Source organism: Quercus suber, unplaced genomic scaffold (assembly GCF_002906115.3).
Source record: "Quercus suber isolate HL8 unplaced genomic scaffold, Cork oak 2.0 scaffold_1134, whole genome shotgun sequence".
NCBI classification, from domain to species: domain Eukaryota; kingdom Viridiplantae; phylum Streptophyta; class Magnoliopsida; order Fagales; family Fagaceae; genus Quercus; species Quercus suber.
This window is the reverse complement of record NW_027070537.1, coordinates 28683-55613: the sequence shown is the minus strand read 5'-3', so window position 1 is coordinate 55613 and position 26931 is coordinate 28683. Positions and strand designations below refer to the sequence as shown.

The 26931-nt window shown below is 32.9% G+C and overlaps 3 protein-coding genes and 1 long non-coding RNA gene across 4 annotated transcripts; all 4 read right to left on the bottom strand.

Moving 5' to 3' along the window:
• Positions 1-8573: 8573 nt before the first annotated feature.
• LOC136065762 (17.6 kDa class I heat shock protein) lies at positions 8574-8900 on the bottom strand. Its single transcript, XM_065769378.1, has one exon. The coding sequence runs from the start codon at positions 8898-8900 to the stop codon at positions 8574-8576; it is 327 nt and encodes a 108-aa protein (XP_065625450.1).
• A 402-nt stretch (positions 8901-9302) lies between these two features.
• Positions 9303-10055, bottom strand: LOC112012122 (18.5 kDa class I heat shock protein). The gene has a single exon (XM_024044501.2). The coding sequence runs from the start codon at positions 9899-9901 to the stop codon at positions 9434-9436; it is 468 nt and encodes a 155-aa protein (XP_023900269.2). The 5' UTR covers positions 9902-10055; the 3' UTR covers positions 9303-9433.
• Positions 10056-14772: 4717 nt separating this feature from the next.
• Positions 14773-16825, bottom strand: LOC112012115 (17.5 kDa class I heat shock protein). Its single transcript, XM_065769377.1, is given in 4 exon segments — positions 14773-15199; positions 15202-15391; positions 15394-15434; positions 16717-16825. Coding segments are annotated over 4 exon segments (567 nt in total). The 3' UTR covers positions 14773-14972.
• Positions 16826-18645: 1820 nt separating this feature from the next.
• LOC136065763 (uncharacterized) lies at positions 18646-22240 on the bottom strand. Its single transcript, XR_010627370.1, has 2 exons — positions 21999-22240; positions 18646-18912 (listed from the first exon to the last, which is right to left on the bottom strand). It is a non-coding gene; the product is annotated as an uncharacterized LOC136065763 (long non-coding RNA).
• Positions 22241-26931: the final 4691 nt, after the last annotated feature.

Sequence of the window (26931 nt, the reverse complement as noted above, 5' to 3'; positions counted from 1 at the left end):
AAGCTCAGAGCAAGCTGTCACATTCGCACTTAATGCATTCACCTAACCCCTCTGGCTGCATTAATGGGGATATAACCCCTTAGCAGGGCAACGTTGGTCAGAGTGAACCACTTGAGTACTGATAAGGTCTCTGATGGGACAGACGGCCAGAAGAGAGGCAAATGGATGATCAACAGATGGAATAAGGAGATAGGTAGATGAAAACTATATAAGAAAAGCAAGTAAAGTAAAAGGGGAGGGGGAAAAAAAAAAGAGAGAGAACAAAAAGGCCTCCTCGGCCACAGGCCTAGAGCACTCCCCATTTGTAAAGAAACTCTTAGTATTTTTCATAAAGAAAGTTCATGCTTGGTGATCGACGCGCCCAGCGCCTAAACCTTTAACCCAGAAACTAGATACTTACAGAAAAATAGAAGTGGTAGACAGAGCCAAGGTATTGCATGGTCCTCGGACCCAAACCTATGGCAAAACTACACACACCATTATATCTGAGTACTAGACAGAACCAAGGTATTGCATGGTCCTTGGACCCAAACCTATGGGGAAACTAGATACTTATAGAAAAATAGAAGTGGTAGACAGAGCCAAGGTATTGCATGGTCCTCGGACCCAAACCTATGGCAAAACTACACACACCATTATATCTGAGTACTAGACAGAACCAAGGTCTTGCATGGTCCTCGGACCCAAACCTTTGGGGAAACTAGATACTTACAGAAAAATAGAAGTGGTAGACAGAGCCAAGGTATTGCATGGTCCTCGGACCCAAACCTATGGCAAAACTACACACACCATTATATCTGAGTACTAGACAGAACTAAGGTATTGCATGGTCCTTGGACCCAAACCTATGGGGAAACTAGATACTTACAGAAAAATAAAAGTGGTAGAAAGAGCCAAGGTATTGCATGGTCCTCAGACCCAAACCTATGGTAAAACTACACACACCATTATATCTGAGTATTAGACAGAACCAAGGTATTGCATGGTCCTCGGACCCAAACCTATGGGGAAACTAGATACTTACAGAAAAATAGAAGTGGTAGACAGAGCCAAGGTATTGCATGGTCCTCGGACCCAAACCTATGGTAAAACTACACACACCATTATATCTGAGTACTAGACAGAACCAGGGTATTGCATGGTCCTCGGACTCAAACCCATGGAGAAAATAACTATCTGAAGAAAAACCAAAGCGTTACTTAGAGTCAAGCTATAATACAATCTTTAGGTTTATATTCGAAGGATAACAGATGGTTTCATAAGGCTAACTCCAGAATAGAATACGAATATTGAGCATAGTACAATAGTAAAGCGAATAAAAGAGAACATCATTAGATGGAAGCAAAGTATTAAGTATTCAGTTCAAACGGAAAGTATACAACCCCCTTTACAACGCCTCTGAGGCAAGAAACAAAATGAGATAAAGGAGAAAATAAACAAATTTATCCTATGTCGTATACTAGTCTCCTCAATTCAGTGGGCACCCATTAAGTCTTGAAACGCTAAAAACGCGCATCGAGCAGTCAAAAAGCCGCTAGCGTTAGCACAAACCGAAGTGGGACGACTCGTCTAGAGAGCCCGCAGGTATCAAAACCCTCCTCCCCGTCCGAGGGAACATGCAGCAGGGTTTTGAGGGGCTATTGTGGGGCCCGTGGGCCCGATAGGCCCATTGGGTATTAGGCCCAAGGTCAACGCCGAGGAGGACTGACCAGCCAAGCCTAAGTTAGACAAAGCCACTTTTGTGACCCACGCCGAGGACCTGTTCGTCCTCAGCATTCTAAGGATAATCTTTGGGAGGAGATAAGCTCAGAGCAAGCTGTCACATTCGCACTTAATGCATTCACCTAACCTTTCTGGCTGCATTAATGAGGATATAACCCCTTAGCAGGGCAACGTTGGTCAGAGTGAACCACTTGAGTACTGATAAGGCCTCTGATGGGACAGACTGCCAGAAGAGAGGCAAATGGATGATCAACAGATGGAATAAGGAGATAGGTAGATGAAAACTATATAAGAAAAGCAAGTAAAGTAAAAGAGGGGAGGGGGAAAAAAAAAAGAGAGAGAACAAAAAGGCCTCCTCGGCCACAGGCCTATGAGCACTCCCCCATTTGTAAAGAAACTCTTAGTATTTTTCATAAAGAAAGTTCATGCTTGGTGATCGACGCCCAGCGCCTAAACCTTTAACCCACTCTCTAAAAATTTATTGTTTGGGCTTGATTGGGCTGAAAACCCATTCGTACTCAGGGTTAATCCAAACTGAGTCCCTACACAACCAAAGCTATAAAAGGGAGAAATAAGACATTGTAATGGGAAATTAAAAACAAAATACAAAATACCAAAACACATATTTAAGAAAAATAAAAATAAAACCATTAACCTTAATCAGAATTATAGGAAAGAAAAACGATCCACAAGAGCGAGAGAGAGAGAGAGTATGACAGTAAATAGAGAGTAGTGAGGAAATAAAGACAGTCAAGTAGAGAGTAGTGGGGAGATAAAGAGGTAAAAATTTAATAGACCCTCACTTATACTAATTTCCTTCAAATACTAAATTGTCAAACACATGCCACTGATTCTACTTATGTCCACTACACATATTCATCAATGTGTCTATATACAAATCACTCACTTGCCATTACATTCATTTTATCAATGTTTTGAATTTCCACAAAGAATCAAAAAAGTGCATATACAAATTGTAAGTAAGTGAGACACCTATATTGCCATGACGTTGTGGTCAAAGTTAGTGGAAACTTGCTAAACTTGACCAAATGTTTTTGCCTCGGAGAAGATGGCTATTAGCATTCTAGGCCAAGAAGTTTAAATGGCTATGAGAAATGATCATAAGTACCAACTACTATACCCCTAAAATAGCAGTTGCTCCTACTTTCATTGCATCACATCAGCTATCATACTATTTTTAAGAAGGAAAGAAATAGAAAAATACAAAATTTAAAACTCAATCATAGAAGTATTGTTATGTTTTGTCTAAAACTCATGCACACAATATTCTAGATATTCAATAGGAGAAAATTTTAAAAAGAAAATCAAGTTGTTGAAAAAATGTAGCATAATCCAAAATCAAAACCCAAATGTTGTTCATGTAGACAATGTTATAGATAGATATTCAAGAATCAAGAACCAATTCGTTTTTCCATTTGCACAACAATTAGCTTAAAGCTAGAAACAAATGGAATTAAAAAAAAAAAAAAAATCAACCAAATAGGCCAATTAAGGTCCAAAACAAAAATATTCTAGCCATAGCACAACAATTAATCTACTAAAGCTGGTGTACTTTGAAGAATTAGAGTTTCACTTTAAAAAAACTAAGATAAAAAGATTTAAACTGTTACACCCCAAGTTCCAAACAACCAAAAAAAAAATAAAAAAATTAAGCTTCAAACTCTACTTTGTTTTCTCTTCCATTGTCCCACAATTTCTGGGACACCAAACAGTCCAATTAAATAATAAACAAAAAATTATTAATATAAGGAAAGAGAAATCTAATATAGCAGATGTGTATTAAACCATAAAAAAGGCAAATTATCAAGCACCACCCAAGAAAAACAAAAATTTTATTCCCCTTTCCTTCAAAAGGTTCCAAGAAAAAAAAAAATAGCTACCAATTAATTGCTATTGCCTTCAATATAATGAAAAGCTTCTTGTGATTGCGAGGCTTGATCATTTATATTTGCCGAGGAATTGACAAACGGAACAGAGATAAAAATGAAATTTAGTTCAACATATAAAACGATAGGAAAAGGAGAACAATAACAATTTATCTTTGATAAAAATGAATAATACTCTTACTATAAAACAAAGACCAAAACAAAAACATTACATTGAAGTTAATTGATTAGATAGGAAGACATTATGGAAAACATATTGAGAGTAATATTCTTGCAATCTAGAGAAGGGCAATCATTAAGCAATTTATAACAAACATGATCAAATGCTCAATTCAAATCAATTTTGAAAATGAGAAAACATATTTGAATAGTTTTGAGACTATGAAAACTCAAACTCATTCATCATGAAATCCCAAAATTGAATTACATTTTTTTCTAGTAATGAGATGGAAATAAATAAATAAATAATAAGAATAATACAAATAATAAAACTCATTTTGAGTTCATACAATTTGGACCTGGGCTACTAATGTTTGTCTCTCATGTGCTTTAGCTTCGTTTGCAAGCTATAGAGTCACTCTCTATCTCTTGTACTAATTTGATTGGGTTTTGGTATACAGACATGACTCATGACTGAAAGAATGGGAAAAACACTCAATAAATTATCCCATTGAAGACCATACCGATCAATTTGTGGAGAGAGAACAATTGAAAATTTATAAAGAAAAAAAAAATATAAGAGGTGAGGAGGTTATAATCTATTGGTGACTGTCAGAATTCCATATAATAGTGGCATGTGAAGATAGTAACACTTGATAGAGTAACACCTGAATTTAAATAGAGGCTCAATAAATGTCAATAAGTAAATCAAAAAAGAAAAAAGAAAAAAGAAAATAAATGATAACTTAACACTGATGTGGTTTAACTGAAGCGTAGCAACAATATATATATATATATATATGACTGGATCTAGTTGTAATTTGGGATTGTAAGTTAGTTTGAGCTCAACTCGAGTCTAAAAAACTTATAAGCAATTTGGTCCATAGTTAAGTGTATGAGTTAGAGGGATAGGTTAGGCTATGCTAGGACTCCAGGTTATAAACTTTAAGCCAAGCCTCTAACATGGACCAAACTGACAAAATATTTATTTATGTTTTGAAAGAAAAGAAGAGTTTGAATAATATATAAGAAGCGATACATTGGAAAAATTCTCAATTATAAGAAATTAAGAATGGCCATGGCCATGGCGAAGGAATGTCTTCCATTCAAATGAACTATTTCAAGCATACAAAGCTAACTCATGGGCAGCCCAATACAATATACATGTGACTAATGAAATTCTACATAAAGAAACTGTAGAGCCATCATTTTGGCTTCATCCAGCAGATGCCCAGCACTCCCAAGAATCCAAGACACATCAACGGAGTTAAGAGCTGCTATTTGAAGTTTGCTCTCTCCTTCAAAAACCACCTGACGGAACCCCAATTTGCCTGTAAAATGAACTGCCTGGATCACCAAAACAACCTTCAATTCATCATGATTGCGTCCCCTGTGAGATTGAACTGCCAACGTTGAGAATAACTAATCAACAACTTAATTCCCACTGATCTGGTCATTGGATTATGGCAACCATCAAAGTTTATCTTGGTAACATTATGCAGGGGAAGTCTCCACTTCATGTCAGTCATCTCTACATCTTGATGCACTCCCATTTCACTAATGAATCCCTTCTCTCAAAGCATAAAATCCATCAGCACCTCAAAGTGATTTATATTATCAAAATCCTTATGTACATAGATAGAAGTAGCACTCCACACTTGAATTGCAAATGGACAATGGACTCTGTATCATTGAAACAAATCTTACATTCAGTGAGTGATCCAATTTTCATTGCAAATAAAGGAGTATTTGTAGGGAGAATACCTTGACGTTCTCTCCACGTGAAAGTCAGCCTTATTTGGAACCACCATTCACCATGAAAAATCAAACTCATTCTGACTTCATACACTTTGAGACCATGAAAACTCAAACTCATTCATCATGAAAACCTAAAATCGAAGTACATTTTATTTTCTATTAATGAGATGGAAGTAAATAAATAAGAATAATACAAATAACAAAATCATGTGCTTCAGTTTCGTCTACAATTTGTGGAGAACAATTGAAAATTTATAAAGAAAAACCATGATAGGTGAGGAGGTGAGGAGGTTGTAATCTATCGGTGACCGTCTGAATTCCATATAATAGTGGCATGTGAAGAGTCTAGGTTAATAGAGAGACACACGCTAGAATTGAAGATAGAGTAACACTTGAATTTAAGGAGAGACTCAATAAATGTCAATAGGTAAATCAAAAAATAAAAAAGAAAGAAAGAAAATAAATGATGATATGACGCTGATGTGGCTTAACTAAAGCGTAGCAACAATGCTACGCTTCAGCTTTTAGATATATATAGATTTGCATGTTTAATCGGTTATATATATATATATATATAAAACTACTTGGCTTGTATAGTTGGGCAATTCATAGTGATTGTGAAAGTATAATTTTTGTGTGTTTTTGTGTAGAATGCGAGATTTTGCTAGAGATGAAGTGGAACATTCACCTTTTTGCTAACAAGAAATGCCTATAAATCCAAATGATCGATTGGAAAATGAGAATGGTTTTGTCATTGTGGAGCGGTGCAAGAATGACAAGGGTCTTAACGTGTGAAACCTTGACAAAATGAGGTATTCACAACCATGCCACCCAACAACACTGTAAAAGAAAATTGACAAACAGCATTAGTAAGGCTTCTCCATTTTGTAAGCAATAGTAAAAAGTTTTCAGTTGTTGAAGAAAAACAATAAAGATTCCTTCATTATTTGAGTGACTTTTCAAGTGGTATGTATTAAGATTCCTCAATTATTCAAGTGGCAGACCAATCTAGCACAAGAAAACAAATCCACACAATACGTAGCCTTAAGTGGCCATGCTTAATGACAAATTAATACCAAATAAATAACGAATAGTTCTTTGAGATTTGAGTTTGATCATCTAGTAAAACAAATTGATGCTGGGTCCATTCGAATTTAGAGAGTGAGATGAGAGTGATGGTATAGGAAGAGTACAACCATGAGGTGGTGTGTATTCCGATCTTTTGCTAAGCATGGAATTATTGCTGGAAGATCAGAGATAATTTCCAACAGTTGGAGGCACTAAATTTTTTTGATTTTTACGTTTTCTTTTCTTTACTGATTTTGCTTTTCTATCTGTTACTACAACAATAGGTATATTTGGTGACGAAATTTAGTGAGGAAAATATTTTCGTCACCAAAAGGTCTTAGTGCTACTCAAAGTAAGGCTTTAGTTATAGGAAATAAAAGAGACATAATTTTGGCAACAAAATGCAATTTTCGTCTATTTGTGCTACTCAAAATAACCAATTGATGAATGTGTCATTTGAGTTAGTGTTTATGGGCAAGGGAGAAGATTGTTTGTAGCTCACCTAATAATAGTTTACATTTGTTGTTCTATAATGTAGTTTTTCTCAGGTTCTTGGCTATCATCTATTCGGTATTAATGCTGCATAGGGATCGTATGATCAAATGGTTGTGTTTCTGTAAGTTAGGCATGTCTTGTCTTTCTTTGAAAATCAAAATATTGCAGTTTCTTATTGAACTCTGTTTTGTTTTGAACTTTTCTAAACAAGTTATGAGATGCAAGGAGGGGAGATGTTCTATAAGGGGGATGTTCTATAAATGCCTTCTTGCGCTTGTCAAAGTGTCAGTCTTTCTATCTAATTATGATAGAGAGCCTAAAATATACAAAAATAGGTAGAGTGAATAGGAAATTCTTTGTCCTTGGGTCCATATAATTGTTGATTTCAAGCATTTTTTGGTGTAACTTTAACAGTATGGTTGCACTTCAACCGAATTTGAGTTTCATATCCTTTTAAATATTGATCTCAGAAATTGTGTGCTCATTTAATTAGATATGAAATTGTATTCGCCTTTACCATTATTTGTATTTTTTGAGAAAATTGACATCACCTCTTTAGAGCCCTCCAGTGCTTTTATCCGATTATAGCTCAGGTTTTAGAGACTCAAAACTCCTTAAGAGGCTGGATGGCTCCTAGAACAATTAGAAGAAATCTCATTACTTGTAGGGTGCAGAGTAGCAACTAGCAACATGCTAAAACTTTGTTCTATAGTTGTGATCTTAGGAGTTGTGGACAATATTTTTCATTATTTGAATTACACATATTATCTTTGAGCACTTTCCTCCATTTTTCTTCCTTGACCTTCTTATACCGGAGGAGTCTTTTGAAGCTAGTTAGTTGGAATAATTTTTAAGTCACTGGCCATCTGGATATCTTCTTTCTCTATCAAGGTGCTAGAGTTTGGAGCCTTAACCTCCTTGTCTTTCTCATTGTCCAACCAGAAACAGAGTGTAGTTGGTTTTTAGGCGTTGAAAATGGTACAACAACACATCAATACTGTGGAACTCAGCCCATAGCAATCGTGCTCATAGCAAGTTCTCGAACGTTTAGAACCCCCAATGAAAGAATTAATGATAATGGATCACTAAATTTTATTAGATAATTATAGCAGATTAGATTTCATGTTTTTCCCCACAATAAACCTCATAATTCCAGAATAACTCTGATTGGAAGTTAGCAATTTGATGAAGAAAGGTAAACCGATTCAAATTGAAAAGGGTTGAAGCGATTTAAGCAATCTTTTTTATTATTTTTTTTCAATGTATTTTTCCGAGCAAAACAATGCTTCTACATAATTTTGAACTGTCTACACAGAGAGACGCATCATGACAATTATAAAACGAACTTTCTCATTGAAACCTTCTGACAAGTAAACCCAAATTTATTTTCAGTAATCATAGCTTACGACATACATTTGCAAGTACAATATAGTACATAAGATATGGTAATTAGCAAATCCTAATTTAGCCAGAAATCTCAATGGCCTTGACGTCAGGCTTCTTGACTTCCACCTTAGGGACCATCACAGTAAGAACACCATTCTCCATGGAAGCCTTAATCTGATCCATCTTAGCATTCTCAGGAAGCCTGAACTTCCTCAAGAACTTGCCGCTGCTACGCTCCACTCTATGCCACGTGTCTTTCTTCTCTTCCTTCTCCACTTTCCTCTCACCGCTTATTTGTAGCACTCGGTCATCTTCAACTTCAACCTTCACTTCCTCTTTGTTGAGCCCAGGAAGATCAGCTTTGAACACATGGGCTTCTGGGGTCTCCTTCCAATCTTTTCTCATTGTCCAACCAGAAACAGAGTGTAGTTGGTTTTTAGGCGTTGAAAATGGTACAACAACACATCAATACTGTGGAACTCAGCCCATAGCAATCGTGCTCATAGCAAGTTCTCGAACGTTTAGAACCCCCAATGAAAGAATTAATGATAATGGATCACTAAATTTTATTAGATAATTATAGCAGATTAGATTTCATGTTTTTCCCCACAATAAACCTCATAATTCCAGAATAACTCTGATTGGAAGTTAGCAATTTGATGAAGAAAGGTAAACCGATTCAAATTGAAAAGGGTTGAAGCGATTTAAGCAATCTTTTTTATTATTTTTTTTCAATGTATTTTTCCGAGCAAAACAATGCTTCTACATAATTTTGAACTGTCTACACAGAGAGACGCATCATGACAATTATAAAACGAACTTTCTCATTGAAACCTTCTGACAAGTAAACCCAAATTTATTTTCAGTAATCATAGCTTACGACATACATTTGCAAGTACAATATAGTACATAAGATATGGTAATTAGCAAATCCTAATTTAGCCAGAAATCTCAATGGCCTTGACGTCAGGCTTCTTGACTTCCACCTTAGGGACCATCACAGTAAGAACACCATTCTCCATGGAAGCCTTAATCTGATCCATCTTAGCATTCTCAGGAAGCCTGAACTTCCTCAAGAACTTGCCGCTGCTACGCTCCACTCTATGCCACGTGTCTTTCTTCTCTTCCTTCTCCACTTTCCTCTCACCGCTTATTTGTAGCACTCGGTCATCTTCAACTTCAACCTTCACTTCCTCTTTGTTGAGCCCAGGAAGATCAGCTTTGAACACATGGGCTTCTGGGGTCTCCTTCCAATCCACGCGAGTGTTAACCAAAGCAGAAGTTTCTCTTGCAAACTGAGGTTCAGATGAGAGTGAGAAATCCTTAAAGGGGTCCCAAATCTCGTACGAGAATGGATCCAAGATGTTGCTTTGGCGGCTACCAAAGAAGCTTGGAATCAGCGACATGTTAATTAATAAGAGTTTATAGCTAGTACAGAAAAAACCTTTGATTTGAAGCGGTTGTTTGTAGGTAAAGCCTAGAATGACACTTAATACTTCGGATTGGCTTGGGAAGAAAGGATATTTGTGTATTTATAGGTCTTTAAAGGATTCTTCAAGTGTTTTCTCGCGAATTCTGGTTGTTGTTTGTATAGTCTCGTTAATGAATTTTCTTGTTGTTTAATGAACTTTCTAGTTTCTAGAATCGTTGCGAACCTTCCATTGCTAGCCCACATGGGTACTAGGCTGCCAGTGCCACCAATACGTGTATTGGGCCTAATCCACAATTCTGGGAACCCAAATTTGTTTTGAACCCAAAAAAGAAGAAAAATTGAGGTGCATATTAATAGGGTTGTAAATAAGGTGAGTTAAATACTAAAAGTTTAGGTTTGATTAATTTTATTTTATTTCAATCATGAGCAAGCTCAAACAAACTGTCAAGCTATAATAAATATCCAAGATTGATTTAATTTTCTTGTTAAATAAATTGAAGCTCATTTATGAATAATTTAATTAACTTATTTTTTAATTTCCACATATAGTAAACACTACAACTAGAATTTTTTACCTCCATAATTTTATTCCAATAATTGATAACTTAATTATAGTTACAAATATATAATTTGAGTAAATCTATAATAAATATATCACTTGAGTAAATTAGATCATTCTGGATGTATAAAAATTAAATTTACCAACATAATTCTCTTAAAAAAAAAAAAAACAAATTACCAACCTTGTACTATGTATAATTTTTATTACAAGATGGGCTATTTAAATTGACAATAAATTATAAATAACAGTTTAGTATCCAGATCTTCTACTCTCACAAGCTTGGGCTCAGTGGGTAGGGTATTATTATAATCACGACAAAGTGGAAGATGCCAACTTAGGTTACCCCTCCAACCCATTTTTTGTTCATAAAAAAAAAAGTACATTATTATATTTAATTTAGGCATGTTTAATATGTAGTTGAACTTAAACATGAACTTGATCAATTTAAACCCCCCTAATTTTTTTTTCTTTTTCATAATATACTTATGCATGTTCAATTTTTTTAAGAAAAGTACTTTCAACTTTTCGTCCCCCAGTAATTATTTCTTTACACATTATAAAAATATAATGGTTTAAAGCTGACAATTTTATTCTAACTCTTTACTTTTCTGGCAATAAAATATAAAGTGACTTGTTCTATCGCAGATCAACAAAAAGTAAAAGAAATTCACATTTTTTTCCACGGTCTTTAGGAGATTACAAGGAGAATTTTTTTTTTTTTTTGGGTTGGGGTTTTTCATTGCTTTTGCAAGTTGTGAGCAGTGATGAGTTAAATATTAAAAGTTTAGGTTTGATTAATTTTATTTTATTTCAATCATGAGCAATCTCAAACAAACTGTCAAGCTATAATAAATATCCAAGATTGATTTAATTTTCTTGTTAAATAAATTCAAGCTTGTTTATGAATAATTTAATTAACTTATTTTTTAATTTCCACATATAGTAAACACTACAACTAGAATTTTTTACCTCCATAATTTTATTCCAATAATTGATAACTTAATTATAGTTACAAATATATAATTTGAGTAAATCTATAATAAATATATCACTTGAGTAAATTAGATCATTCTGGATGTATAAAAATTAAATTTACCAACATAATTCTCTAAAAAAAAAAAAACAAATTACCAACCTTGTACTATGCATAATTTTTATTACAAGATGGGCTATTTAAATTGACAATAAATTATAAATAACAGTTTAGTATCCAGATCTTCTACTCTCACAAGCTTGGGCTCAGTGGGTAGGGTATTATTATAATCACGACAAAGTGGAAGATGCCAACTTAGGTTACCCCTCCAACCCATTTTTTGTTCATAAAAAAAAAAGTACATTATTATATTTAATTTAGGCATGTTTAATATATAGTTGAACTTAAACATGAACTTGATCAATTTAAACCCCCCTAATTTTTTTTTTCTTTTTCATAATATACTTATACATGTTCAATTTTTTTAAGAAAAGTACTTTCAACTTTTCGTCCCCCAGTAATTATTTCTTTAAACATTATAAAAATATAATGGTTTAAAGCTGACAATTTTATTCTAACTCTTTACTTTTTTGGCAATAAAATATAAAGTGACTTGTTCTATCGCAGATCAACAAAAAGTAAAAGAAATTCACATTTTTTTCCACGGTCTTTAGGAGATTACAAGGAGAATTTTTTTTTTTTTTTGGGTTGGGGTTTTTCATTGCTTTTGCAAGTTGTGAGCAGTGACCAAGCCCTATTTCACATCATTAACTACTCTTCTATGTCAAGCTATAATAAAAATATATAAGTTTCTTTCTTAATTGCTCTATTTCCAATTCTCCAAATTATTTAATATCTTTATCACTAAATTTAAACTGATTTCCTTTTGTTTGAGGCAATATTTATAAGGGAAAAACTTAGATACAATACTTTAACTACTGTTCCTTATATTTCTCTCTTAAATTTTTCCATATGTCTAGTTTGATAATTTAAACAAATGGCGTTAAAATACTATTTCATTTCAATATTTATAAGGGGAAACTTAGATACAATACTTTAACTACTGTTCCTTATATTTCCCTCTTAAATTTTTCCATCTATCTAGTTTGATAATTTAAACAAACGGCATTAAAGTACTATTTCATTTCATATTTTTCTCTTTTATTCCCCCATCCTATGAGGGAGCATAGAATAGAAACCCATGGCATTAGATCTCTCCAACTTCTCACCCTCAATATGAACCAAATTGTAGCCAAGAAAGGGTAAGAAGGTCATTGGGTGAAGAGTAAGAAGAAGAAGGTAAGGGATGAGAAGGAGAAGATGCTAATAAAGAAGTGAAAGTGGTTCTTGATTTTGGAGATTTCGAAGAGATTCAAAAGTAAATTTGAGGAGATTTTGCACATCAAATTGTGGTGGTCCTTGATTTTGGAGTTTTGGACTTCCTAGAAGTCGCGATAGAAAGAAAAGATCAAATTTATTTTTGTTGCTCTTGTAAAGTTGTTATTTACAACTATATGTTTTGTTGACTTATATTCCGTGCTAAATTTGATTGTAATTATTTCCAATCTGTTGTACCCTATATTTATTGTGAGATTTCATTGTAAGGGATGTGTGATAGAGAGAGTAGTGTGAAGACTCAAGCATTTGAAAACTGAAGAAGGTTTCGCGGGTATCTCGCGACTTAGCATCCCACGAAGTATATCATATGCCTGCACATGCTAGAATGCGAAAAGTCAGGCTAGATGGAGACAGTTGTGTCTCGCAAGTATCTCGCGGGTAAGGTCTTCCCGCGAGACACCCGCAAGGCATATTGTTCTACCAGCTTGTCCAGTCTGATTCACATTTTTTGTGCCTACACTATATATACCCACATTACCCACAAATGTAAAGGAGAGCTTCTGAGAGAAAACCCTAGCCAAACACCTTGAGAGTTAAAGATTGTTATACTCACAATCCTCTACACATTTGTTTTGGGAATTTCCTTATCTCCTACCTCTCCATTTTTATACCATTGAGAGGTTGATAGCCCAAACACTTACCACACCCTTTGAGAGTGTCAAGTGAAGTTTTGGTACTGCTGGAAAGTATTGGAAGAAGTCTAGAATAGCAGATGCAACATGAAGCTTGTTGTGGGATCTGGTGAACTAGACAAGACACGGTTCCGAGAAGTTTTGTTGAAGGAGGAGCTTGGAGAGCTTAGGTACAGAGGGTAGATTAGACTTGAAAGGTCTCTTGCTGATCCTTGTATCCTAATTGATTGTTTAGTAGATCGATTTTCACTTAGAGGGCGGCGAAGGGATTTTTCACCAAGTTCTTCGATTCCCTCTTCGATAACACGTCTCGGTGTTATCTGTATTTGCATCTCTTTTCCTTACTTGTGTTCATTTCATTTTTATTGCTGTGTTACTTTAAATATGGATTAGAATAATTATTTTGCTCATATGCTTGTGTTTATACTATTTTGCACTTAATATTAAATTAGTGTAAAATCAACCAAGCTGTAATTTTAATTTAAGAGTCTAAACAGTTTGTGTGTTTTCGACACATTTTCGAGCTTTTAGCTTTTTTTTTCCCCTTTTTTTCTTTAATTTTTTTGCTAAGGCTTTTTTGTTTGCTTTTGATGATAACCGTTAGTTATTTTTCAGCTGAAGGAACAGATCCTACAATTTGAGAGATCCGAAGCCATGGCCATGGGTAAAGAAAAAAGAAGGAAAAAAAAAATTATTTTTAGTTTTAACGCCATTTACCTAGGTTATTAAACTGGACAAATAACAAAGTTGTTTATGAAGAGGGCCAAGAGTTTGATTTACAACTATAGATATTAGAGATATACATAAACCAACGAAAGAAACTTCTCACCCGTCCTATGTTTCTATACTCATACATGTGACATGCAGGCATACTGTAGCACGTAGACAGTTCTTCATTTTTGGACTTTGAACAAAATTTGTTCCTTCCATGCTTGTGAAGATTTGAGAAAACAAGAAGCGAGGGTAGAGAAACCTAAGAGAATGGTTGGAAATGGGTATTCCGCTAAGGTTACCTACCAACTACTCCTCACAGATCCTGCAGTTTTTTATTTTTATTTTTCCGGATTGCATAAACCTTTTTATTAAGGTATTATCCACAGAATTTTTCTTGTTTTAATAGATGAAGAGTCTCTCCTTGCACATAAAATGCTAATCTACATTATGATAGTTGATCAAAACGTTGATGCCCTTTGATCTTAGAAAAATTAGGTTGGCCGTTCGCCGTTGGCAATTTGAGAAAGAAAGGGAAACCAATTAAAACTGATAAAGGTAAGCAACGATTTTAAACACTCTGTTTTTGCTTCCTTAGAACTTTCAAAACATTACAAAGCTTTTGCATAATACTCCCCGGTTCAGCGTACAGTTAAGGACACATCATGACAATTATCAAAGAAACATTGTACTAAATTTATTTTATGCAATCATATTTAAGGCCTGCCTATATTAATTAATATTGCAATATAAGGACCAAAATCACAATTTAGCCAGAAATCTCAATGGCCTTGACCTCAGGCTTCTTCACTTCCACCTTAGGAATAGTCACAGTGAGAACACCATTCTCCATGGAAGCCTTAATTTGATCCATCTTAGCATTCTCAGGAAGCCTAAACCTCCTCAAGAACTTTCCGCTGCTACGCTCCACTCTATGCCACGTGTCTTTCTTTTCTTCCTTCTCCACTTTCCTCTCTCCGCTTATTTGGAGCACCTATCGTCTTCAACTTCAACCTTCACTTCCTCTTTGTTGAGCCCAGGAAGATCAGCTTTGAACACATGGGCTTCTGGGGTCTCCTTCCAATCAACGTGGGCGTTAACAAAAGCAGAAGTTTCTCTGCAAACTGAGGTTCAGATAGAATGGGAAATCCTAAATGGGTCCCAAATCTCGAGCAAGAATGGTCTAATATGTTGCTTCGGCGGCTACCAAAGAAGCTTGGAATGAGCGACACTTAATTAAGAGTTATAGTACTATTGTTGGGATGATTACAATGACACTTTCGAATTCGAACTGGTTTGAGAGGAAACAACGAGGTAGCAAATTTATAGATTTGTGGGTATTCTTCTTGTATTTTCTAGGGAGTTCTCAGTTTTGGTGTCTGTCTTCTCTGCTTTTCTTAACGAACTTTCTGGCTGTTATCCGATTTTTTAAACGAACGTTCTAGTGTCTGTTCTCTAGTATCTTTGTGAACCTTCTGTGTAGACAGGCAAAACGGGTCAGAATTTTTACCGACCGACCGAAAAATACCCAATCCGAATTCGATTTGACCCGAACAACAGTTACTTGTACCCACTGTTTTTTGCGGGTCAACCCGACCCGACCCGCGACCCGACCCCGAACCATTTTTTAAAACTTTTTTTTTTGGGTAAAAATAGTAAAACTAAGAATATATTGTTTAATTGTTTATTGTGAACTTTAAGGAAACAATTGATACATTTATATAACTATGTGCAAATTAATTAAAAGATAAATTGTTGAACATTCTGTAATGAGAAATATTTTAGATATCAAATAGCAAAATACATGCCAAGATAATCTAGTTACAGTAAAGTTAAAAACATAGATTTAAAATTGTAGATATGTGAGAAATATTCACAAGTGTGAAAATAGTGAAGCTAAAGTATCAAATTAGCATAAATTATGAATACTTAGACCTATTTTTAATAATTTATGTCTAAAATAAACGGCTTTTCAAAATAAATTATGATATTTCTTAGAGTGTGTGTTGCTTAACAATAATATGATATACATAAAGAGACCATATATAAATAAGTAAGCAATCAAATTTTAAAGTATATCTCAAATTGAAATAGAGTGTCAACCACAACTGATAATAGATTATAAAATTAATTTTCAAGATTGTAAATTTCTTATATATTTTTATTCTCTATCAAATGAGTTATCCAATAAGTCATTTGTAATTTTGTTTTATATTTGGAATGTTGATATTGTGTAGAAATAAAACTTGTGTATTTGTTTTACTTATCTTTGTGTTATTTTGTTTTAGATAGTAATGTTAGGATTTGTATAATTTTAAAATTGTTGAATAAGTATTAATAAGTTTAACTGAGTTCATTCTTGATATAAGTGGTGAATTCAAAATAATGCATTTTACATCAAGTAATTTGTTGTATAACTTTCCAAATAATAGATACATGTTGTTTTCTTTATAAAAAAAAAAATTCATGTGAAAAATACGGGTCAACCCGACCCGACCCGAAACCCGATTGACCCGAACCCGATTTTGACCGCTTAAAATGACCCGTTTTTGACCAGTGACCCGTTTGACCCGCAACAAATTGATCCGACCCGAACCCGACCCGACCCGCTCGTTTTGCCATGTCTACTTCTGTGGACCAGGTCCACTTGGGAATTTTGTTGCGCCATTGATTCTTGTATTAGGCCTCTCCATAACTGGGCCTACACGACTTGGGCAACATATTTTGAACCCAACCAAGATTAAAGAAAAGAAAAATAACTTTTATGTAATTTTCTTTTTCATATGTGAATTAACATTGGAATGCACAAAATTAGTGTGAATGAATGTGCCAAAAAATCATATTAGTTCCCTAAAATTTTTAAAAGCACTGAAATATCAACTTAAAGGTGGTATTTATTAAAAATAATAAATCTAAGGATACAAAATTTCTTAAAGCTTGTTTTACAAATACTTATATAGCATGTTTTGATTTTTACATGATTAAAATTATATTAGCCGATATCCCGCGGATGCGTAATGCTTTTTGATAAATTTTATAAGAAATTATTTACACATATAATTTCATGAATACTATTATTGTTAGTCACACTTAAATTGGGAGAAAATTTCTCTAATTTATGCAATAAAAAAATGTCAAACTAAAATATGGATAGTCAACCAAGAAATTTATGCATCATACTGAAAAACAAAAATATAAATTGGCACATAATATGAAAAAATAAGACTAAATACATTACAATGCTACATAATTAAAAACTTATACATAAAATGTAAACAAAATATTTAAGACAAACATAATATTTTGCAAATTAACATACCTCTCAGAAAGAAAAACAAAGATATTGTGAGAAAAATTATGAAAGTTTAATTTTAAGTCCAATGGAAATAAGGATTTATATTGGACAAATGTGGAGACAAATAATATTTACCCAATTCATTGAAATTTTTTCTTAATTTTTACATTTCTCATGACTTTTTAGATCTATCTGTATCTATTCAAAGCATGTAAAGTTATAAATATATAAAAATTATTTGAGTTTTATTAATATATTGAAATAAATGCATTTGTTATTACTTAATAATTTGACATAAATGCTAAATTTAGATGAGATAGAAGTTTAAATGAAAAGAATGTCACACAATGTGCCACTTGGCAGAACCTAAAGTTTTTTCACATGAGGACTCTACTTTTATATATACTAGCTTGTAACCCCATATATATGATGGATATACTTAAAAGATATACATTGAGATGCATAGTATGATTCTTACATATATAATTTAAATATTATTGATAATAATTCTTATATATATATATATATATTTTTAACTCTTTAAAATGTCTTGCAAGAATATTATTAGGTAAAAAAAAAATGTAAATTGTCCATTTAAATTTTTTTTTTTTAATTCTAAACTTTTTGGTTTTTGTACGCAATAACTCACTTGGATGGATATTTATGATGTGGTCTCACCTTGGACTCCTAAATTAAGAAATAAAACTTTCTCTAAAACTAAATAATTTAGGACACATGGTGCAAAACTGAATTTCAATTGAAGAATCTAATTGTATTTTTTCCAAGCTTTGCTTATAAAATTTGAATAAACTATAGCCAAAAAGGCCTTATAGTTCCAATAGCCAATATTTATTTATCCACAAATGACAAACTGTGATGATCCTAGACATAACTTTTGGCAACAAAATTAGAAACTTAAATAATAAGTTAAATCATGTTCCTAGTTATATTCATAAATCAAATCTCTTTAATATAACTACCTACCATCATCAAAAGTCAAAACACTCCTTTTGCAAACCCAACAATAATGAGCTCTAGGAGGCTTTTTATGTAAAACACATGTCACAGTGCCTCAATTTTGCACCCTATAAAAAATTAAGTATCTGGAAACACAAATTTACATCTAGAGAAATAGTAATGCGATCAATGGCCACAATGATAGGTTCTCTTATATATTGAGAAATAGTACATATATAACTTATCCAAAGGAAAAAAAGGCAATATATATATATGTATATATATAAAAGGGGGAATGCTTTACCGAGGTGAGTCTTTCTTGCACAAGCACATTGTACAAAAACTAAAATAAAATCTAAAATAAATAGATAGAAACTTGAAGAAGGGACAAAACCACGTACTAAATTATTGGCCCTTACCAGTTACTAGATCATGTATATGCTATATACTATTAGACCTGCAAAATGGACATTTTACAAAGTCAGATTATAGAAAAAGACAAAAACACTAAGGTCTTTTGTCAAACAATTTTTGTGCATTTTTAATAAAAAGCACCAACATTTTTGTTTTAGAAAAATGGGTGATTAGCAAAGACAGATACATACAAACTAAACTTCAGAGAATACAAAATCAGTAAAATCAAAGTGACCAAACCGACTGTGAGAATAAGATATAACGTTTTATAAAGTTCCTAAGTAACATAGGAAAGAATCAGAAGAATATAATAGGATTTGAGATAATTTTTGAGAGAACCATTACTTTGATTCATTGTTTATATTTATTTTTACATAGATTCATTATTCTTTGGGTTCAAACTTCAAAGGGCTTAGGGAAGTATAACAACAAGCCAAATATGGAAACTGGGCATGGGTATTGAACATAAATTTCAAAAAATTAATTAAAAAAAATGAAAGAATATTGCAAAGGATGCACCTGGCAAAATTGAACTCCAACTAAAATTCAATTTAAAATATAACTGAATTTAAACTTTTTGATTTTTGCACCTAATAATTTATTTGACACAAAAAATTAAAAATTAGATGAGACACGTGGTGTAAAATTAGACTCCAATTTAGAATTTAATTGGATTTTCTCTTTGCTTTAACTATTAATACACACACACAAGCCTTTAACCCGCGCAATGCGTGGGAATCTTTTTCCATTTTTTATTTTACTTTTTATTGGTAAATATTTTCTTGACAAAACAACTTCTATTGCATGGGCTTTTTTTGGGGTTACTTTTCTTCTTTAAATGTTTACCTCTCAAAGAAAATTAACGGAAGCAAAAGAAGAAATGGCCAAAATGGCCATATATGTTTGGGAAAATATGTATGGAACTCGAGTTACATACATATTTCAAAAATAATGGTAGATTACAAAATATTTTCGAAAACAGTGGTATTCGGCTATTTTGGCCAGGAAGAAATAATGGTAATGAAAAAAAAAAAATTGCACAATAAAAAATACGAATAATTTTTACCGTTAACCTTACAAATAATAATAAAAAATTTGACTAATCAAATGTATTATACTATCTACAATGGAAAAAAAGATGACTCATATCACATCTCTTGTAAATTCCAAATGCTTATTAAACCTGCATGGTTATGTTCAAAGGTTCTACACATTCACTTTGTCACATTTTTAACCCATGGTACAAACAAAAACTGAAAATACCAGACATAGAATTTCACAAATTTAAAAGATCACAAAAATAATTGGTGCTGCTGGGAAGCATTGGAAGAAGCCTGGACTGGCAGATGCAACATGGAGCTTGTTGCGGGATCCGGATAACTAAGACAAGACACGGTTCCGAGAAGCCTTGTTGGAGTAGGAGCTTGGAGGGCTTAGGTACATTGGGTAGATTAGGCTTGGAGGGTCTCTTGCTTACTCATGTATCCCAACTGATTGTCTAGTGGATCGATTTCCGCTTGGAGGGCGGCGGAGAGGTTTTTCGCCGAGTTCTTCGGTTTCCTCTTCGAAAACACGTCTTGGTGTTTTCTGTGTTTGCATCTCTCTTCCCTACTCTTTTTTATTCCATTATACTGCTGTGTTGTTTAGTTTATGGATTAGAGTAGCTATATTGTTCATCCGCTCGCTTTTACACTGTTCCACACTTTATATTAAAGTTGTGTAAAATCTATCGAGCCGTAATTATAATCGGGGGTCTAAACAGCTCTTGTGTTCTTCAACACGTTTTCAAGCTTTCAAGATACAATCTGATAGTAAAAACATAAAGTAAATTTAGAACAAACAATTATCAATAGAAATCTACCAAGAAAGCCACTAAATATGTATTTCTTTTTTAGTAACTAAAATATAATATAGGTTATGCTAATGATAAAATTCCTTGTAATCCTTAAAATATCATTTGCTTGAGTAATATCAAGACACATAAAATACTCCCAGGACTTATAAATGTGATTCAAACTCAGGATGATTTTTGCAATTTCTATGAAAGACATGAAATTTGTGACCTAGGAATAAAATCATATAACCAATTGCTGCACAAAAATAAAACTGGCAACGTCATCTTCATCTAACACATATATTAGGTAACTTTAATATAATGCTTTATTATGTTAATAATGAAAATCTATACAATGCTAACAAAAGAATTATGAAAAAGATAAAGATAAAGATAGAGATAATTTAGTAGAAAACAACCCTGAAAGAGAAAGGACTTAAAGCAGTATCACAGTCAGAGTAAATCTTTTCCTTTCACTTGCGGCTCAATTGACTTGAAATTTCATGTAATCAAATAGCTAAACATAGTGATAAGTTACTCAATTACATGCTCTTTCTAAGGATAATGCCATCATTTGCCAACGTTTTCATTAATCTTTGGACTATATCATAGTCAGAGTTAGTCCACCCCCTCTAATTTCATAGTGATTATAAAATTAAGAAAACAATTATAATATATGAAGAACATTACTAATTACATAAAAACAAAAGGAAAATATAAAACAAATTGATACAAACCTAGAGGAGAAAGAAGGCAATGATTTGAAATATTATTGACCATGGCCAATGTAGATAGTGAACTCTTTAGGTGGTCAGGTAATGTAAGTACTATAGGGAGAATTATACGCATCATTTATTAAACTTAAAACTATGAACAACCATTTTTTTTTTTTAGAAGAAAAAAAAAATTGACTAAAGTATTCAAAACATTCATACAACCAAAATCGGCATATGTATCTGCAAAATTAAGCAAGCATGTTAATCAATACTAACATGAATTTGCAGAGAACAAATAAAGGTTTTCAGTTTTTGCTTTTTTTTTTTTTTTTTTGCTTCCTTTTGGATTTTCTTTGTTCGTTTGTTTGATGGTATTACGGTCTAAAAGAGATTTCATCGAACATGTGGAATACAATAGAAATGAATATATAGAATACCAAAATTAACATATATAGAACAGTGCAAATTTCATCTGCTTTCAAAGAAACCTTAACATTCAAATCGGGTCCCTTTTAGAAAAACCATAGACACAGGCAACAAAACATATATTGCAGGATTCAAATATTTATATTCGCTTACCAATGAAAGCTATTGTAGCCCATTTCATTCTCGAATAACCCCATCATTAAAATTTGAGTCTGATGGTGGCGGGACGCTGGCCTAATGGTGGCAACGACCTTCAGATTTCTCTCTCTCTCTGTCTCTCTCTTTTTGCAAGGCCAAAAAACTTGCTGACCTTTGGATTTCTCTTGCTCTTTAGCGACTGTTCTAGAAGGCATAATAAAAAATTTTAAAAAATTATATTCTAAGCCAAGAATCAATATTTGTTCAATGAAAGATAAAAAAAAAAAAATGTACAATAGAGTTTGAAATCATGGGATAAGTTGTATTTATAGGACAATAATTATTTTATTTTTGGAGGATTTGATAGTCATAAAATGGTTTAGATTGTAAGAGATGCTATTGTTTCTTAACCAAAGAGAACGACTTTGTTCAATTTCTAAAGAGGCTAATTTTGGGTTTTCCTTTTCCTCTAACTATTGGTTCAGAACGGAACATGCAAACAGTAAGAAAGTGGCTGAACCGATGGGTTTATCCTTCAGATGGCAGAAAATTGCTAAATTACACAACAGAAAGAGTATATGAAAGAGGAAAATTAAGAATGCTATGTGAATATGATATTGCAAAGAAGAAACGAAACAAAGAGAATAGCCGATGTCAGTTTAGAGTGAATATTGATAGGAGGAAAGGAAGTTTTTTTTTTTTTTTTGTTTGAATGAATGGGTTTATTGTTTGGTTGAGATGCTGCATCTTGTTTTAATAGTAAACGTGTTTGTTCATATGGGATATCTTTTCGCTTTTTGATGGTAAATGTGGAAGTTGAAACAACGAATGATTTTAAATTTCTTGCTGGGTTGCGGCGTTTGGGTTGGAATCAATGGGTTTGACTTCTGGTTTGGAGTTTTTCATACAATGTAACTTTTCTAATTAAATTCTAAACGTGGCATTTTTAAGTGGGAATTTTTCCTACATGTTGCAATGGCCTTAATTGCAGGGAAAGGTTTAAACCCTCTTGTCATTGGCCTTCTCAACCAAAATTCCCAAAAAAGAAATAGTACTCAAGGCAGTTTCAGACCCTTAAACACTTCTATCTTCTGCATAACATTGATTTTTTTATTTTTATTTTTTATTTTTTTTATTTTTTGCTATTAAGCATGGTGCTCAAAAACTTTCAAAAACTACAACATGACTGTACAAATGAACTACAAGCAGTAGGAAGGGGCAATCACAAATTTAAAAATAGTTGATTTCTAAGGACCATGCTATCAACAACTTATCAAGGAAAACTCATAACAAAATGAATTGCATGGTTAACATTGGGAATAAGGCCCAAATCTAACTCTAACCTTGGTCCCATAGGCCATAAATTCAATCATGCAGGCCATACTCTATAATTATTGAATCAACACATATAGCTGATTACGTACATACTTTCAGATCAATCCTCACGTGCCCCAATTATACAATTATAAATAACCATATATCTTAGGCTGCAAACTTAAGTGGACCTCGAGGCAACTTGTACAAAACTTGAACTTAAGGCCGTTCTTAGGACCTAGCAGTTGCATCCACTGCAAAAATGCCTATGTTGGATTATGTTGGATAAGTTTGATTGGATCAATTTCAAGCTTAGCTTTTCTTCTAATTAAACATTAACAATCTATTATTAACCCGATAAGTAAGCATTTCATGCGCATACTAATTTGATTTCAAAAAAAGTTCTAGAGAATTACAACAATAAGTAAACCATTTAGCAAAATATTCCACATAATATAATATTTTCAAGGCAGGCATTTTATCAAACACACATCATGCATTGTTGCAACCACTGCTGCATATAAGCTTATGAAAGAACTACCCACAAATACATTCAACTCAAAACCCAGCAGCTAAATCCTTTGATAGACTAAATTCTCCAAACTCTTTAACAATAACCAACTCCAAAATTTTCCTAGAAACAGCATTAGCTTAGCTCTTCCTATATTCTAATCACAAGTGAATTAGCCAAGTAAAAACTATAAGGTAGCTTATCAAAATCATAACTCAGCCCACTTCATGATTATTTCCTAAGTTATGCATCTTTCATATATGATTCCCTAAGTGAGCACACAATTACGCATCATATTGCACATCAATAGCTATAAACAAATTTCTCTTACTAAACGATGGGTGATTGGGTCAGTCTTTATTATGGAGTGGATAAAGAAACAAATATAAATTACAAATCGAGGCAAGGGAAGGAAAAAAAAAGTTTACTAGTGGTTCTGTTAGCTACTGCTAGGCAACAAACTTATATAGTAAAATTAACAAATTTGGTCCCATTACAAATCTGGATACACCTATTGTGGTTTGTTTTTACTCAAGCTTATGAGATAACAAATAACCATAAAAAAAAACCCAATCTTGGGATGTAACACCAACCTTACTTAAAAAATAATTTTATTGCTTCTAAAGTGAAATTGATGAATTATTTAATTTTGAAGGTGATATTATTTTATATCATGATATCTACAAAGAAAATAAATAAATGATGTAATGTGATAGTTATTTTTGTGGATTATTCATATTTAACTTTTAGTCTCCTCATCAGTTAAGGAAAAGAATAAGAGATCAAAACCTATTCGGATTAGGAGTTTAAGTGTTATTAGAATTCTTTAAAGTTCTAGCCAATCTAAACAACCTTAATTTGAGTTTAATTGGGAATTAAAGTCTTGGAAGATTTCTTGAAGTTTTTGCGTTATGACTTAATTAAGTGGCATGGTGAGTCATAAGATTACATGATATCAATACCCCAATTGAGATCGAATTCCCTATAGCTAATTTAAATAGACTATCATGAGATGTAAGTAATACTGATGCTTGTGGATTATTTCGGATCTGATGGTATAGCATTAAATACTAATGATAGGCCTTTGGTTAAAAACATTATTAGGATCTGACATGTAAGTATGATGTATAAAGGTCCATATGTGATTTTGGAAGAAGGATAGCATGAATGGTTTATATAAATAGTGTAAGTATGGCTTAACACAGCAAAATCATCTATTTTTGTATTAGGTTCGAGTGACATCGGCTTGGATAGTTGAGATCTAACATGTTTTGGTGATTTGAGGTAAGTGGACTTCAGAACATGACGTCTCTCAAGACATGTATATTTATATATATTTTTGGTAAATATATATATATATATATATATAATTGCAAAAGTGAAGTTTCCAAAAACTTATACCATTGTCTATGCATTATACATACCAAAATTTTATTATTTCTTGTATATTATTTTGAAACTATATATGTTAAAGAATGGCTCAAAACTATATTTTTGAGAAAGTATTTGTTATATGATATATGAATAATATTGGCAATATTGTAATAAAGTAATAATGTTTTTAAATGGTCAGCTAGTCAGTTTGCAACCTTTGCCAATATAGGGATAAGAATTGGTCTTCGGCCGATGTAGTGTTATTGTGGTGTGGTGCGGTGTTATCGTTTGCTTTTTGGAGCCAGTGTTGCCTCTTTAAGGTTAGTGTTATTGTTCTCCATGGGAATCACCCACTGAGTGTTTAGCAGCTTATGTCTTTGTTTGGCTAATGTTTAATTTTTTCCATATCAAACTATTGTTTTATTGGCATCAACCTTTATAAGTGGAAAAATTGGTTATTTCCATAATATATTGTTTCTACCTATTTAGTGTATTTTGGCTAACTAAAATGGTTATTATTTTATTTAATGATTACAGCATTATCGTAAATGTTTTATTCTTGACAGTTTTATAGAATATATTATATTACTATTAAAACTATATGCAAGTGTTTTGTAAAGACTATATTTTGTCAATGATGCTAATGTTTTGTTTTGAAAAACATCCTCATGTTATTAGTCTCTTATTAGGCTTCTAGCTCACCCCCCCCCCCCTTTCTCCACCCTTTCAAATTAGAGCAGTGGAATATCTTTTGGTGGTAGATCATTGGAGACATAAATTGAAGACTTCTTTTGGAGCTATGTTAGTTGATGGACTATTTTAGTATATTTTCTTAGGATAGTGAGTTTGGCATTTGTGGAACTCTTTGAGATTGTATTTGGAGACTTTATTGTTAAAGTTTTTGTTTTATGGATTTCATAGGAAATATTTTGATTATTTGAAGTTTATTTGTGGATANTTTAATTGGGAATTAAAGTCTTGGAAGCTTATTTAAGTTTTAGTGGGTCTTAAACTCTAGCCCAAGTAGGAGTGGGATTGATCTTCCTAGACTGAATTGGAGTGTTATTTTAGAGGTATATATATTGGGTCTTTTAAGTCAGTCAAGTGAAAGCTAGAGAGAGATGCTAGATGCTAAAAGTTATGGCCAAAAGGATTATTGCTAAACTTGACAAAGACGACATCAAGGTAACTATTAACAAGCTGATTATTGATTGTGTGTGGTATCATAGGTTAAAGATACGTGTTGTTTATCTCCATACAGTAGAGTTTATATTACAATATTACATGGTTCAGGATATCTCTAGGTTGATGGTATAAGATTTCTTGAAGTTTTTGCGTTATGACTTAATTAAGTGGCATGGTGAGTCATAAGATTACATGATATCAATACCCCAATTGAGATCGAATTCCCTATAGCTAATTTAAATAGACTATCATGAGATGTAAGTAATACTGATGCTTTTAATTACACTCGGTTCCATTATATTATTGCTGATTATTTATAAGACAGGTTATGCATCTAAATCCTTGGTATGGGTTTAGGGTGTTACATGGAGTGCCTGACTTGACCTTGTCACCAAAGCATAGGCGGGAATGGATGAGCATAATCATTGCTGTAGAGGACACAGTCACAATATTAGGAGAGGAAAATAAAATGCAAAATATTATATATTAAAGCAAAAGTTTAAGAGAATGAGAAAGAGATAGTGGTTTTTAGAGATTATATTATATACCCATTTGGTAAAAAGA